Genomic DNA, 16,388 nt, shown 5'->3' on the forward strand with positions numbered 1-16,388 from the left:
AATTTTAACGGCTAATATGCAAGATACTGTCCTAAAAAGGGTTTGGGGACCTGGCTCCTGCCCCAGGGGACATGGGTCAATGCAAAAAAAAGTTTTAAAAACGGCCGTTTTGGCGGGAGCACTGATTTTAATGACGATTAAAGTGAAAAAAAAAAAGTGAAATATTCCTTTAAATATGGTGCCTGTGGGGTGTCTGTAGTATGCCTGTGAAGTGCCACGTGTTTCCCGTGTTTAGAACAGTCCCTGCACAAAATGACATTTAACGGAAATAACACCATTTAAAACTGCTTGCAGTTTTAATGTTATATCTGGTTCCTGCAATATGGTTGAAAATCATTGAGAAAAATGGCATGGGTAGCCCTCCCTGCCCATTACCAGCCTATTTGGGTCTTGTACGCATATTAAGGGGAACCCCGTACCCATATTAAAAAAAGGAAATGCGTGTGGCCCCCAGGCCCTATATACTCAGAACAGCAGTATACAGGCTGTGCAAACAAGACAGGGACTGTGTAGGTTTGTTGTGTTAAGTTGAATCTGTTTGTAATTTTCAACTGGTACATTTTTAAAGTGTAGCTCCAGTCCTGTATAATTTGTTTTGTCGTCAATCTTTTTTCATCTCACTTGCTGTTGTCTCCTTCCGTTTGCAAGTAGGAGATGTTTGTAAATTGGATGTTTGAAAGTAGGGGCCTGCCCTATATGCTCTGCAGAAATGGCGGAACAAGGTGTTGGTTTTGCCACAACATTGTAAGCCCTCAAAGTGACTCTTGGTGGGCGGTGGAGCACCCTGCTGTGAACGATTATATCAAGAATTGTAATTACATGCCATTGTTGAACAGTGGTAGAAAAATTGACCTTTGGTGGTTGTGGTGCTGGTGCCACAACACTATAAGTCCTCACCGTTACTCTGGGTGGGCACAGGAAGGGGCCCTCCTGTGAAATATTATATCAATAATTGTAATTACATGTCCCTGTTAAACAGGGGCAGAAAAATTTGGCCTTAGGCACTGCTGCTGGTGCCACCACACTGCAACCTCTGCCATATACTCTAGTTTTATTGCAGGAATTAGCCCTGCTGCAAAGCATTGCATCAAAAATTGTACTTAAACGCCCCTGTTAAACAGGGGTAGAAAAATTTGGCCTTAGGCACTGCTGCTGGTGCCACCACACTGCAACCTCTGCCATATACTCTAGTTTTATTGCAGGAATTAGCCCTGCTGCAAAGCATTGCATCAAAAATTGTACTTAAACCCCCCTGTTAAACAGGGGCAGAAAAATTGGGCCTTAGGCACTGGTGCTGGTGCCACCACACTGCAACATCTGCCATATACTCTTGTTTGATTGCAGGAATTAGCCCTGCTGCAAAGCATTGCATCAAAAATTGTACTTAAACGCCCCTGTTAAACAGGGGCAGAAAAATTGGGCTGATGGCATCAACCAGAACCAGAAATGTTCTTCCAACATATCAGCGGAGGAGGAAGAGGATAGACAATCAACATAACAGGACAGTCACTCAGCATCAGCATAGGCAGTCTTGAAGGGATGTGGTATTTCAAAAACAATTATTCGGTTACATCAGCTTCAGGTGCTTGGTAGCTGTGGGTGATCCAAGACTGATTCATCTTGATGAAGGTCAGTTGATCAACTGATTCGGTGGACAGGCGCACCCTGTGATCGGTAACAAAGCCACCAGCAGCACTGAAGGTGCGTTCCGAAAGAACGCTGGATGCAGGACAGGCCAGTAGCTCAATTGCATACTGTGCAAGCTCTGGCCAGTGATCCATCCTCAAGACCCAGTAAGCCAGAGGATTTTCGGTGGGAAAGGTGTCCAAGTCTGACCTTGCCCCTAGGTATTCCTGCACCATGTAAATCAGACGCTGGCGATGGGTGCTGGAACCGATCATACCTTGGGGCTGCGGACTAAAAAATTGGCTGAAAGCATCAGTCAGACGGCCACCTTCTCCACCGCTCCTTCTGACTGATGCCTCAGCAACACGTTGTCCAGGACCAGGAGTTTGTAACCTCCCAGTCTCTGGGAACGCGTTGCACAGACCTTTCTACAAGGCCTCCCGGAGATGTCTCATCCTCTGCTCCCTCTGCGATGGCAAGATAAGGTCGGCAACCTTACCCTTGTACCGTGGATCAAGGAGAGTGGCCAGCCAGTAATGGTCCCTCTCCTTGATCCGAAGAATACGAGGATCCTTCCGCAGGCTTTGCAGGATCAGGGAGGCCATGCAGCGTAGGTTAGCTGAGGCATTCGGTCCGGAGTCCTCTGGGTCACTAAGGGCAACATGATCCACAGCTACCTCCTCCCAGCCACGTACAAGTCCACGTGTTTCTTGGGACTGTAAATCATCCCTACAAGACTGCTGCTGCTGATGCTGATGCTGAGTGCCAGCCTCCACCTCCATGCTGACACAATCATCCTCCTCCTCCTCATCCTCTTCCTGTGTGATGGGTGGCACAGCAGGAACACTGTCTGGATAAAGGGGGTCTTGAGAGGCAAGGAAGTCCTCCTCTTCCTGCCTCTGTTCTGCCTCAAGTGCCCTGTCCATTATTCCACGCAGCGTATGCTCTAACAGGTGGACAAGAGGTACAGTGTCACTGGTGCATGCACTGTCACTGCTCACCATCCTTGTGGCCTCCTCAAACGGTGACAGGACAGTGCATGCATCCCTGATCATGCCCCACTGGCGTGGTGAGAAAAAACTGAGCTCCCCTGACCCTGTCCTGGTGCCGTAGTCGCACAGGTACTCATTGATGGCCCTCTGCTGCGTGTGCAGCCGCTGCAGCATGGCCAATGTTGAGTTCCATCTGGTGGGCATGTCACATATAAGGCGGTTCTTGGGCAGGTCAACTCCTTTTGGAGCTCAGCCAGCCGAGCACAGGCATTAAATGATCGGCAGAAATGCACACAGACTTTCCTGGCCTGCTTCAGGACATCCTGTAAGCCGGGGTACCTGCCCAAGAACCGCTGCACCACCAGGTTAAGGACGTGAGCTACACAGGGCACATGGGTCAGTTGTCCCTGTCGGAGGGCGGAGAGGAGGTTGGTGCCATTGTCGCAAACCACCATTCCTGGCTTAAGCTGGCGTGGCGTCAACCACCTCTCGGCCTGCCCCTGCAGAGCTGATAAAACATCCGCCCCAGTGTGGCTCCTGTCCCCCAAACAAACCAGCGCAAGCACGGCATGGCATCGTTTTGCCTGCGTACTTGCGTAGCCCCTGGAACGCCTACGGAGCACCGCTGGTTCTGAGGACAGAGAACTGGAAGAGGCCATGGAGGAAGAAGAAGAGGGGGTGGAGGAGAGAGGTGTGTCACAACCAATAGTAGCATTTTGGAGGCGTGGTGGCGGAACAACCTCCAACACTACTGCACCTTGTCCTGCATCCTTCCCAGCAGCCAGAAGAGTGACCCAATGGGCCATGAAAGACAGGTAACGTCCCTGTCCATGCCTGCTGGACCATGAGTCAGCGGTAATATGCACCTTACCGCTGACCGCCCTGTCCAGCGAGGCAAGGACATTGCCTCCCACATGCCGGAGAGCCGGAATCGCCTTCCGTGAGAAAAAGTGGCGTTTGGGGACCTGCCACTGAGGAACCGCACATTGTACAAACTCACGGAAGGGGGCCGAGTCTACCAACTGAAAAGGCAGCAGTTGAAGTGCTAGCAATTTAGCCAAGCTAGCATTCAACCGCTGGGCATGTGGATGGCTGGGAGTAAACTTCTTCCGCCGGTCCAGCAGCTGGGGCAGGGACATTTGCCTGCTATAATCGGACGTGGGTGTACCGCTAGCAGAGTTCCCGGAAGCACTTGGCTGTGACACACCTAATTCTACACCTTCATTCCTCTCAGAGCAGGTTTCAGAGAGGACTGAAGGTCTAGTGGGGTTGGAGATGCCAGCTGATGAGGAGCAAGGAGAGGTCCGCTTTGTTCTTTGGTGTGGGTCTTTGAGGTACGCTTGCCAACGAGCTGCATGGCAGGTCAACATATGTCTGGTCAAGCATGTGGTGCCCAAGCGGCTGATGTTTTGGCCACGTGAGATACGCTTGAGACATATGTTGCAAATAGCAGTGGTGCGATCTGATGCACTCGTCTCAAAAAAGGCCCACACCAAAGAACTTTTAGAATAACGCGCAGAGGCAGCGCTCTGCACAGGCGGAGCTCTGCGGTGTGATTCAGTCGGTGTGCTGCCCCTAAGCTGGCCCCCGGAGGGCATCCTGCCTTGTTGGACATGTGCCTCCTCCTCCTCCTCCTCCTCCCTCCTTCCAGGCATCCACGTGGAGTCAGTGCCCTCATCATCCCCTCCCTCTTCATCGCTGTAGCAAACCTGGCAGTATGCTGCAGCTTGTGGAACATGACTGCCAGATTGCTGTCCTTCTTGAGCATCCCCTCTCTCTGCGCTCACGCTACTGCCTTCCTCTAGCTGAGTGTCATCATCAGAGCCCACAAAACACTGGGCATCCTCCTGGAGCATGTACCCAACACTGTGCTCAAAGAGTTCAGGAGACTCCTCAGGAGGACGTGGTGGGTCTAGGGAAGGAGTCACTGATGATGACATTGAGAGGAGGGAAGACGATGCGTTGGCAGCTGCTTTGCTACTACCCTGAGACTGGGTGAGAGAGGATGAGGAGGATGAAGAGGGCTTGGTCATCCACTCTACCAAGTCGTGGCATGTTGCGGTTCAACATGTCCAGCTGCCGAAAAGAAGGACAAGCATGTCCCATGGCCACGTGCTGATGACAATGCACCGCATCCACGACCAGCACTGTTGTCTCTAGACACAGAGCCTGCTTGCCCTCTTTTATCGGCTCGCGCCTGTCTGCCTCTCCTTGCTGGCCTTCCAGACATGGTAATGGCCTGAAGGGAGTTGGGTAAAACAGCAGTTGGGTAGTTTATATTGTGCTGGAGGCACACAACACCCACTAACTCCTGCAGATGCCTTTTTTATAGAACACCAGAGATAAAGGGGTATATATAGATGTATACTGTGCTGTGCTGGAGGCACACACAACTTCCAATAACTCCTGCAGATGGCAAGTGGGCTCAAATAGAGAACAGCTATGTAGGTGGATATAGCGGTATGTACTGGGTACAGAGCACGCAGACAGCACGCACTATCTCCTAACACTACTGACTGCAAGCTCTATTATTAAAGATAGATCACTAGCTATATAGGTGAGGTGAATATAGTGGTGTATACTGCGGTCAGGGCACGCAGACAATAACCACTACACAACAGCAAGATAGGAAATCAGCCGAAAACGATCGGTGTGTACTGTGTTGAAGGTACACAGAACACCCACTGCTTCAGACGCCAACACACTACACGAGGCCGCCGCAATGGCGGCCTTATATAGTGTGGGGCATGCACTACACAGCCTGAGCTATGATTGGCCACAGGCATCCTGCCTGTGGCCAATCATGGCTCTCCTCGCTGCTGGCGCTGCGATTGGCCAAGCATGCGGGGTCACAGTGCATGCTTGGCCAATCATGAGCCAGCAATGCACTGCGCCATCACAGTGCATTGTGGGCCGTGAGCGCCACACGAATTTGACACGAACGGACCAAAATGTTCGGATTTCGAAGAACGGACGAACAGCCAATGTTCGAGTCGAACGTACGTTCGACTCGAACACGAAGCTCATCCCTAGTCCTCGCTCTTAAAGTAAATATCACCAATCAGTGGTGAGACATTTTAATGCAGCGAGGGCCTGTGGGCCAGCACACCCCCTCCATCCCCTCCAAGCCTAGGTCATTAGTTTAGAGCAGTAAATGAAATAATGTGAATGGAGGCACTTATGGCTTCACTGAATAAGCAGAAAGCTTGTTTCCGTAAAACATGGTTACAATGGATTAATTTGACTTTATCAACAAGATACCAGGTCTCTGATCTATGTTTGTGTAGGCAACAACACAGTGGAACATCCTATTAAACACTTTTTAGGGTTTCTTTCTTTTTTTTTCCAGACTCCTTGGGGGGAGTAGGGAGTGGTGTGATAAGCAAAGTTAGTGGGGCTCTGCAGTGCATCCCCTCAAGTGATATATGTTAACCGTTGTATAAAGTATTTTTTAAATTGGTAATTGATATTTATTTCTTTAAAAGCTCTGAGCCAAGCAGACTCACTAGTTATATATACATTAATTTTTATTCTATGGTGTATGTACTATCTATTAACTAGTATGAACGTTCTTGAATAATATGGAATAATTGTATCTTCAGATTTTTTAAATATTGTGTATCAAGATTCAACTGTGAACTTCATTTTTTTTTCTGGTTTGCCGCTTTAAAAAAAAAAAAAAAAAAAAAAAAAAAAAGGATAATACTATCCTTTGCCCATAGGGAATCTACTGTATATGTAGTAAATACCAAGAAATCTTATAAGATCATCACCAGGTGGTATAGAACACTGGCTAAACTGACCAAACTCTTCCGTTATCATTCCATGTGTTGCTAGCCATGTGAAGCATACAGTGCCTCGAAAAAGTATTCATACCCCTTGACATTTTCCACATTTTTGTCATGTTACAACCAAAAAAAGGTAAATGTATTTTATTGGGTTTTTATGTGATAGACCAACACAAAGTGGCGTGCATTTGTATTCAGGCCCCCCCCCCCCCCCGAGTCAATACTTAGTAGAACCACCTTTCGCTGCAAGTCTTTTTAGGGATGTCTCTACCAGCTTTGCACACCTAGAGCGTGAAATCTTTGCCCATTCTTCTTTGCAAAATAGCTCAGACTATAAGATTGGATGGAGAGCATCTGTAATCATCAACTTTTAAGTCCTTCTACAGATTCTTAATTGGATTTAGATCTGGACTTTGACTGGGCCATTCTAACACATGAATATGCTTTGATCTAATCCTTTCCAATGTAGCTATGGCTTTATGTTTATGGTCATTGTCCTGCTGGAAGGTGAACCTCTGCCCCAGTGTCAAGTCTTTTATAGACTTTAATGCCGCATGCACATGATCGGAAATTCATCCAGCAAAAGACCGATGAGAGCTTTTGATCAGAAAATTAGATCGTGTGTATGCTCCATCGGACTTTTGCTGGCCGAATTTTCGGCCAGCAAAATGTTGAGAGCATGTTCTCAATTTTTCGGTCGGAAAAAGTTCCTATCCAAAAACGCATTTGTGTGAATGCAATTCGGACGTGCAAAAATTCGCACATACTCAGATTCAACTACGAGACAGAAGCGATCGGTCTGGTAAAACAATCGTTCATAATGGACAAAGCACATTCATCACGCTGAATTTGTTTTAATAGTTTAATGCAAAGCACTCTCTTCTTCTTTACAATGCTAGAAGAATGAAGTTGTTTTGCTGCTCATATTCACACAGTTCACACAGTTTTCACAGACTTCTTTCTTCATTATTTCTCCTGATCTCATGAATAATCTTTTTTGTTTTTAAAGCCAGATCTCCGTAATAATGTTGGATTTTTTTAGTGTTTTTTTTTTTATTGAACTCCTTTTTTTTTTTTTTTTTTTTTTAATTATTATTTTCTAATCATCTCCCATCATTTTTTTTTTTTTGTGTGTCAAGTTTACACAACAACATTATTATCTTGTATTTTTAAAGCTCAAGGAGGTTGGTTGGTGTCCCTTGTTAATTTGACATTGTATTTTTGAAATGTATCTGTCTACTCACAAACTGTCCTATTTGAAGAAAAACACATAGGAAAGTATTTTTTTTTTTTTTGTTTAAATCTCCATTTATTCTGGCTGATAAGAAAATAAAGAAGGCAACGCTGGAGAAACTGCTGAAATTTGCAAAGCCTTTCTACCCCAGGGCACACATCAACTATTTAGTAGACTTGTGCACAACGGAAAATTTTGTTTAGTTTCAGTTTGTTGTCATTCGTAAAATACATAATTTCGTTCTGTTATATTCGTTATGTTACGTTAATACGTTTTCGGATAATTCGTTATTATTCGTAGTGTCAAATTCATTCGTTTGTATTAGTTGAAATTCGCTATTTATGTATGTATAGACATTCGTGATAATAATTCGTAGTTTGGAAAGTCGTTTGTTTATTGAATCTTTTAACACACACAATGACAGCGTCTCTTCTCCTCGGCTCAAATACAATACAACGCCCTTCTAACTCAGTTCTCAGGAATGCACTTTGCCAGTAATCCATCCTCCGGCACAAAATTAATTAGCTGATTGGACTATAAGATTTACTTTGAGCTGACCTTTTGTTTCATTAGATCTTTAAAGAATTACCGAATCATGTTGAATTCATTCGTTATATTTCTTTCGTATTCGTTGTAATTCGTTATTTTTTTATTCGGACATTCGGATGCATCCAATTGTCCAAAAGATGCAAACTTCGGCCGAATTTCGATTCGTTACGAAACTAATTGCACAAGCCTACTATTTAGAAAATAAAATTGATAGCCTGAGAAGTCCATATAATGGGGAGCACAATCTGGTCTAGGACTCCCAGAGATCATGAATAGCAGAAGATGACATATATGTCCCCAGGCTGTGGTACTACAACCGCCTGCGTCTTCTGTCAGACCAGAGTGAACCCAGGCCATCACTTTCTTGTCTTCCTTGCAGCCTTCCCTGCAGCCTTCCTTGGAGGCTGTGGCTCTGGAAGTGGACTTGTGGCAGGAGGAGGAGGATGGGCGAGCATACATAAGTGCATGTTATCACTTATTTGGCCACTCAACCCCTTCTGAATGGCCTCAAAAACTAATTTCTCACACCTGAGGCATTGGCCCTTCTCCATTTGCAGCAATTTATCAGCTACATAGCAGCCATAGGTCTCTTCAGCATCGGGGGGCTTTTCAGGGCCACATTAGTGTCCTTAATGAGGCCCAGTGCTACCTCCTCCATGTTATTCCCCTTCCTGGCTCTTTTTGTTGGAAGGCGGAGGGGAGGCACCTGGGATCGGGTGAGGCTACGGGGGCCCTGCCACCTCCTAGCTGCCACTTACCCTGCCTCCTCCTGGCTGCCACTTACCCCCGACTTCTCCTGTCTGCCACATTCCAGAGCCTTGTCCTGGCTGAGGTCTCCCTGTGTATGAAAAAGGGACATACTTTTAGTTTTTGGTTCATCAATCACACCCAAATTTCAGCTCATGACTGTTGAAAATTGAATGTTAATAAATAGAAAAGACTATCATTCTGACCCCAGCATTTTATCATTCTTGTCACACAAATTTTTGGCCCCTACTGTCAATTGATGTCAAACACTTTTTTTTAAATCCTTCATTTGTTAGCAAGAATAACATCTAGTTAACAACAATCATTTTTGGCAATAAATATGTTAAAAAATACTAGACTTGGCTCCAGCTGGGCTCCTCAACTTCTTCCAGGATTAAAGGCCCAGGTTGGTCCTCGGAAGCCTCAGCTGGGGTTGAGGGAAGGGTGGATGGAAGTGTAGAAAGTGATTCCCTGGCTTCCATCTGGTCTTCCAGAAACCGCATCCTGCTGTAGTACCACAGACTGGGTATATCCTCTGCTACAGCTCCTGATCTTATGGAAGCCTGGACCTTATTAAGCTCCTTCCTATATGTGCTTCTCAAGCTACCAATTTTCTTCTCCACAAACTTGATGTCTGCGTTGGGGACCTGTGTCTTCACATATTCCAGTTTCTCCAGTGATGTCTTCCTAGCTGGTTTATTTCGATATAAGGGGTTTTTAACCTCCCACAAATTTTGCATATCCCTGTATTTGTCTATGAAGTGGCCCATGAATTCAGGGTCTTTGACTTGTTTCATATTTGCTGAAAGACAAAAACACTAAATATCAGGCTAAACTCTCCTAATCTTAGCCCAATATAGGCCTCAATCTAGAATCAGTATAGGCCACTGATGTACCAAAGTTAAGATGTTACCTTCATTAGAACGTTCGTCCCCCTTCCTCAGCACACCGAACGTACGTACGACACACGCGTCTTAACTTTATATACACTGCACATGCATGAAATTCTGCCCACTGATATTATTTCTCAAAGATTCCTCACCCCATCTCTTTCAGCGCAGTGGGAGAGGAACATGGCGGAGACACAGCAGGTGATGACTACTGGTAGTAACGAGGAGGAAAGCCGGGAGGCCAAAATGTCCATAAGGAGGTTTAAGGCCTCATATATGTCCTTTGAGGAGATGGTGGAGACGGTCAACATATTGAAGAGGGCCGACTATGATTGAAAGAATGGGCCATACCCAAACCCCAATCTGCGAAAAAGGCCAAAATCATGATGAAAGGGGTGAAGAGTCTGCAGCAGTACAGAGGACAGTATAGAAGGATAAAGAAAATACTTCAAAAAAGTAAGATTATTAACTTGAATGCTGCTCCATGTGCTTTTCTTTACTGTTGTACAGTTTTAAATGGCTACTTTCGTGGGCACAGTAATCATTCATAGGAAACATTGTTCGTTTGCCAACTAAATACAATGTTTTTAGCTGATATAGGGTGTAGGAGATCAGGGGGTGAAGAGCTGGCTCAGAGGCAGTCCAGTAAAATAAAATTGGCTTTTAATCAGCAAAGCAGCAAAACAAAACATAAGATCAGACAGACTTGTCTTATCAAACGGATGTGCACACAGGTACAGCTCACAGTTCGTCAGCCCACAGGCTTAGAGGTAACAGTTCATAGCTCCAAACACAGCTAAAGTCTTTTTTTGTGGTTTAAGCTCACCCAGCAGGTCCACCTTCCAGCAATGGATGTTTCCACACAGCGTGCTGCTGTGTCTCTCTCTCCTACTCAACAACTCCCCACTGACACTTTCAGCACACCTGATAATAAGCAGGGCTGAAGGGGAAGTACCTGCCTTCTTCGATTAACCCCCTCTTAACCCTGCCCCAGGCTGACCCTCTACAAGGGTTAACCACATTTGGTCATGCTAATTTGTATTAAAAGAAGTTTAGGTCATTGTTGTCTAGATATCTTTGAAACTACAATGAATTGCAAACTTGATTCAGTGGAATGTAAGGAGAGGACACTCAGCAGCTGTTTAACCACCTCAGTACAGTGCAGTTACACCCCCTTCCTGACCAGACCAATTTTCAGCTTTCAGCGCTCTCACACTTTGAATGACAATTACTCAGTCATCCAACACAGTATCCATATGAAACTTGCGTCCTTTTTTCCACACAAATAGAGCTTTCTTTTAGTGGTATTTAATCACTAGTGGGTTTTTTATTTTTTGTGCTATAAATAAAATAAAACGTAAATTTTGTGAAAAAAATGCCTTTTTCTTCGTTTCTGTCATAAATTTTTGCTAATTAGTAATTTTTCTTCATAAATTTTGGCCAAAATTTATACTGCTACATATCTTTGGTAAAAAATAACCCACATTAGTATATATTATTTGGTCTTTGTGAAAGTTATAGAGTCTACAATCTATGGTGCCAATCACTGAAAATTGATCACATCTGATCAGGCCTTCAGTACATCAGGTGTATCTCATTTCTTGAGACTCTAACTAGTCAGGAAAGTACAAATACCCCCCAAATGACCCCTTTTTACAAAGTAGACATCCCAAGGTATTAAGTAAGTAGCATGGTGAGTTTTTTTAAGTTGTCATTTTTTCCCACAATTCTTTGCAAAATGAAGATTTTTTATTTTTTTTTATTTTTTTTTACTAAATTGTCATATTATCAGGTTATTTCTCACACACAGCATATGTATACAACAAATTACCCCCCAAAATACATTCTGCTACTCTTCCCGAGTACGGCGATACCACATGTGTGAGACTTTTACACAGCCTGGCCACATACAGAGCACCAACATCGATGTAGTACCTTCAGACGTTCTACGAGCAAAAATGACGCATCTCATTTCTCAACCACCTATTACACTTTTGAAGGCCCTGGAGTACCAGGACAATGGAATTTCCCATAAAATCACCCCATTTTGGAAAGCTAACACCCCAACGTATAATCTGTGAGGCATAATGAGTCTTTTGAACGGTTCATTTTTTTCCAGAAGTTTTTGGAATATGTGGAAAAAAATTAAAACGCATTTTTTTTTTACACAAAATTGTCAATTTATAAGATATTTCTAACACATAGCATGTATATAGCAAAAATTACACCCCAAAATACATTCTGCTACTCCTCCCGAGTATGGCGATACCACATGTGTAGGACTTTTACACAGCCTGGCCACATAGATGGGCCAAACATTGAAGTAGTACGTTCAGGCGTTCTAGGAGCATAAATGACACATCTTATTTCATTCCTACCCATCACACTTTTGAAGGTCCTGGACCACCAGGACAGTGAAATTACCCACAAAATGACCCCATTTTGGAAAGTAAACACCCCAACGTATATTCTATGAGACATGGGCTGCAAATAGGTACTCGGGTACTCTGATGGGCTGGAGATAGGTACTCGGGTACTCAGGTGGACTGTGACAGGTACTCGGGTACTCAGATGGACTGGAACAGGTACTCGGGTACTCTGATTGCCTGGTGACAGGTACTCGGGTACTCTGATTGCCTGGTGACAGGTACTCGAGTACTCTGATGGCCTGGTGACAGGTACTCGGGTACTCTGATGGCCTGGTGACAGGTACTCGGGTACTCTGATGGCCTGGTGACAGGTACTCGGGTACTCTGATGGCCTGGTGACAGGTACTCGGGTACTCTGATGGCCTGGTGACAGGTACTCGGGTACTCTGATGGCCTGGTGACAGGTACTCGGGTACTCTGATGGCCTGGTGACAGGTACTCGGGTACTCTGATGGCCTGGTGACAGGTACTCGGGTACTCTGATGGCCTGGTGACAGGTACTCTGATGGTTTGGTGACTGGTATTTGGGTACTCTGAAGGGCGGTGACAGGTACTCAGATGAACTGTGACAGGTACTCGGGTACTCAGATGGGCTGTGACAGGTACTCGGTACTCTAATGGACTGTGACAGGTACTCGGTACTCTAATGGACTGTGACAGGTACTCGGTACTCTAATGGACTGTGACAGGTACTCGGTACTCTAATGGGCCGTGACAGGTACTCGGTACTCTAATGGGCCGTGACAGGTACTCGGGTACCCTGATGGGCCGTGACAGGTACTCGGGTACCCTGATGGGCCGTGACAGGTACTCGGGTACCCTGATGGGCCGTGACAGGTACTCGGGTACTCTGATGTGCCGTGACAAGTACTCGGGTACTCTGATGTGCCGGGACAGGTACTCGGGTACTCTGATGTGCCGGGACAGGTACTCGGGTACTCTGATGGGCCGGGACAGGTACTCGGGTACTCTGATGGGCCGGGACAGGTACTCGGGTACTCTGATGGGCCGGGACAGGTACTCGGGTACTCTGATGGGCCGGGACAGGTACTCGGGTACTCTGATGGGCCGGGACAGGTACTCGGGTACTCTGATGGGCCGGGACAGGTACTCGGGTACTCTGATGGGCTGGGACAGGTACTCGGGTACTCTGATGGGCCGGGACAGGTACTCGGGTACTCTGATGGGCCGGGACAGGTACTCGGGTACTCTGATGGGCCGGGACAGGTACTCGGGTACTCTGATGGGCTGGGACAGGTACTCGGGTACTCTGATGGGCTGGGACAGGTACTCAAATACTCTGATGGACTGTGACAGGTACTCTGATGGACTGTGATTGACAGGTACTATGAGGGGTGGTGACAGGTCCTCTTTATTGGGGGGGGGCAATCAGTATGTTTGGTGTACACTGTATGCGGTAACGAGATGTTACCGCAATCTCCTCCTCACACACGATCGGTGTGTGAGGAGAAGAACCCGGTAACATCCCGTTACCGCGGTTTGTTTACATTTTAGTGATCGGCTGTGAAAGGATCACAGCCGATCACGTGGGTAAACAGCCAGCCAATGGCTGTTTACCAGTGTCGGTGACGAGCAGTGTTCCCGGGGAACACGCCGCCACCGACGTGCACGCGCAGCGCGATCGCGCGCATGCGCCGTGCACGTAGGGGGTGTGACCATCTGTGATCGGCCGTGACTTCATCACGGCCGATCACGTGGTAAACAGCCATAACGAATGGCTGTTCACCCCCTTCGGTGGCGAGCGGTGTCTCCGTGACACGCCGCCACCGAAGAAACAGGGATGCGCGCGCACGATCGCGCGCATCCCTGTTTAAACGGGAGGCCGTCATATGACGGCCTCCCGCCACAATAGCTGCGCCGCCTGGCCGTCATTTGACGGCCGGCGGTCAGCAACTGGTTAAACATCTGGACTCGGGAGCACTAGTGTGGGGGACCAGAGCACATTTTTTAGAGTGACCCACACAGTGGATACTTGGGGTGTCTCCATGGGTGAAACTTGTCCAAAAAAGGTAAGTATTCCAGCTTGGTTAAAATGGAATTAATCACATCTTCAACTTGGAACTCTGCCCAAACAGACAATTGTACACCACCTCCAAGCAATGTTTCACATTCATATTTCTGGCCACAAATACTGTATCTCTGTGCTAAGTATACCTTTTGTTTCATTCTCATAGGGGAGAAAAGACTTGCTCCGTCTGAGGACAACATGAACGCCCCACCTCCTCAAGAAGGGGAGCAGAGTAGTGTGGTACCTCAGGATATGGAGGAAGGAGAGGTGGAAGAAGTGCTGGAATTTGAAAGGTAATAAATGTTTGCTGGCATATTTTTAAGACATGGTTTGTATTTTTTTTTTAGGTGATGTTCAGGTTGTGGTACCAAAATCCAGGCATTTCACCAGTTCATTTGGAAGATGCACACAGTGTGTCAACATGTGCTATCTGCCATCAGGGGATTTCAATGTACATGTTTTGTGGGTGCAACCCCTTCCTCCCAACTATAGTAGGTGAAGGGACATAGTTTCACCCCCAAAACACGTCCATTGATCCCCCATGATGGGAGATAGCACATGTTGACATTAGGTATGGGATCAGAAAGCAAATCCCCATTTTGACTCACAATTTGTGTGCATCTTTTAAATTTGTCTTTTACAGGGGTGACTTCACCCCATCTGATGAAGGCAAGATCAAGACCTTTTTCACACTGTACAATGTCTGATAATGCCTTCTTTTTTGCAATGTTGACCTTTGTAAGTTCCAGAGTTGTGTGTGTTATGTTTGCAAACATGCCTGTTTCTGTATTTACCTAATACAATCTACCAGAAATACTAAGTACTGCTGGACCCAGCGCTTCTAATAATCAACAAGAATCAAACAAACAATAGTTTTATACACCCTCAGCTGCTATCATAACGTACTCAATCAGAATAAAAGAATATGCTCAAATATGTAAACATAGCAAGCATTGACAGCGCTAAATATGGACATACGACTAGCCAAAAAAAGTTAATGCCACATATGATGCATGAGAACTAGACACAAAAAAAACACATGAATTAAATGTTCTAAAATCGCTTAAATAAATAAGTAAAAAATAGAGCAAAAGTATCCACTCCAGTGTCCAGAAAATAAATTAAAATACAGCAACAGTGCCCGTGTCAGAAAGTGTTGTAACATACCCATCCACCGAAAGGAAAGTTCCTTGTAACCACATCCTTTAAATTGCTGCTAGAGTAATTTTCTTATATTCGTGAAAGCATTATTCCACATGCTGCTAATATCTGCTCCTCCACCAATGCACCAGGTGATTCCCCTTTTGTGTGTGAGCTTACCAGAAATATAAATCAATTGAGCCTATCTCAATGTCCACCACCACAGGCCACTCTGTCTCCTAGTAAGTCCTGGAGATCCACTTGGATGAATCAGTGTATTTTAGGATATAAGGATCATGTAAGAAATACAAGGGAAAAGAACTGCATAGTGTAACACTGTTTATTAAACATACAATTCCCTCCCTGTACAAAGTGCGCTTACAAGATCAGTTCAGTAGAGAGAGTATGCATTATGTATTCATTAACTATATAGGTGTATGATTAATGGCAATATTTAGCATATTACATAGATATACAGAGAATAAGATGTTTTGTAATGCTTTTACATGCTTTTTATGATTTCGTTTGGGGCATTATATGATGTTTTAATGATTGTTTGATTGGTGTGGCGGCATGTTACATAGTTACATAGTTAGTAAGGTTGAATAAAGACACCAGTCCATCCAGTTCAACCTGAGTGAGTGTCTACAATTGTCCCTATCCCTTTACATTGCACACTCACATTGGACCCTACCCTCAAGGAGCCCATAATCCAAGATCCCCATTCATATACTAGGGACAATTTTAGACAGAAGCTAATTAACCTACCTGCATGTCTTTGGAGTGTGGGAGGAAACCGGAGTACCCGGAGGAAACCCACGCAGGCACAGGGAGAACATGCAAACTCCAGGCAGGTAGTGTCATGGTTGGGATTTGAACCAGTGACACTTTTTACTGCTAGGTGAGAGTGCTAACCACTACACCACTGTGCCGCCCAGTCCCTGAAGTTTTGTACTATTCAGAC

At 45.6% G+C, this 16,388-nt stretch overlaps 1 protein-coding gene across 31 annotated transcripts in view; it reads right to left on the reverse strand.

Moving 5' to 3' along the window:
- The window catches only part of LOC143934091 (neurexin-2-like), a 3,463,823-nt gene that overhangs the window by 252,392 nt on the left and 3,195,043 nt on the right, over positions 1–16,388 (reverse strand). For 9 of the 31 annotated variants that reach the window (XM_077457436.1, XM_077457452.1, XM_077457421.1 and 6 more), the window contains one exon: positions 8,974–9,027. The exons of the other annotated variants lie outside the window; for them this stretch is intronic. In XM_077457436.1, the coding sequence (XP_077313562.1) occupies positions 8,974–9,027 (54 nt within the window). The remainder of the gene's footprint in view (positions 1–8,973; positions 9,028–16,388) is intronic. 31 annotated transcript variants of the gene reach the window in all.

This window comes from Lithobates pipiens, unplaced genomic scaffold (genome assembly GCF_037356315.1).
Source record: "Lithobates pipiens isolate NorthernLeopardFrog02 unplaced genomic scaffold, aLitPip1_a1.2 Scaffold_10, whole genome shotgun sequence".
In the NCBI taxonomy this organism is placed as follows: Eukaryota; Metazoa; Chordata; class Amphibia; order Anura; family Ranidae; genus Lithobates; species Lithobates pipiens.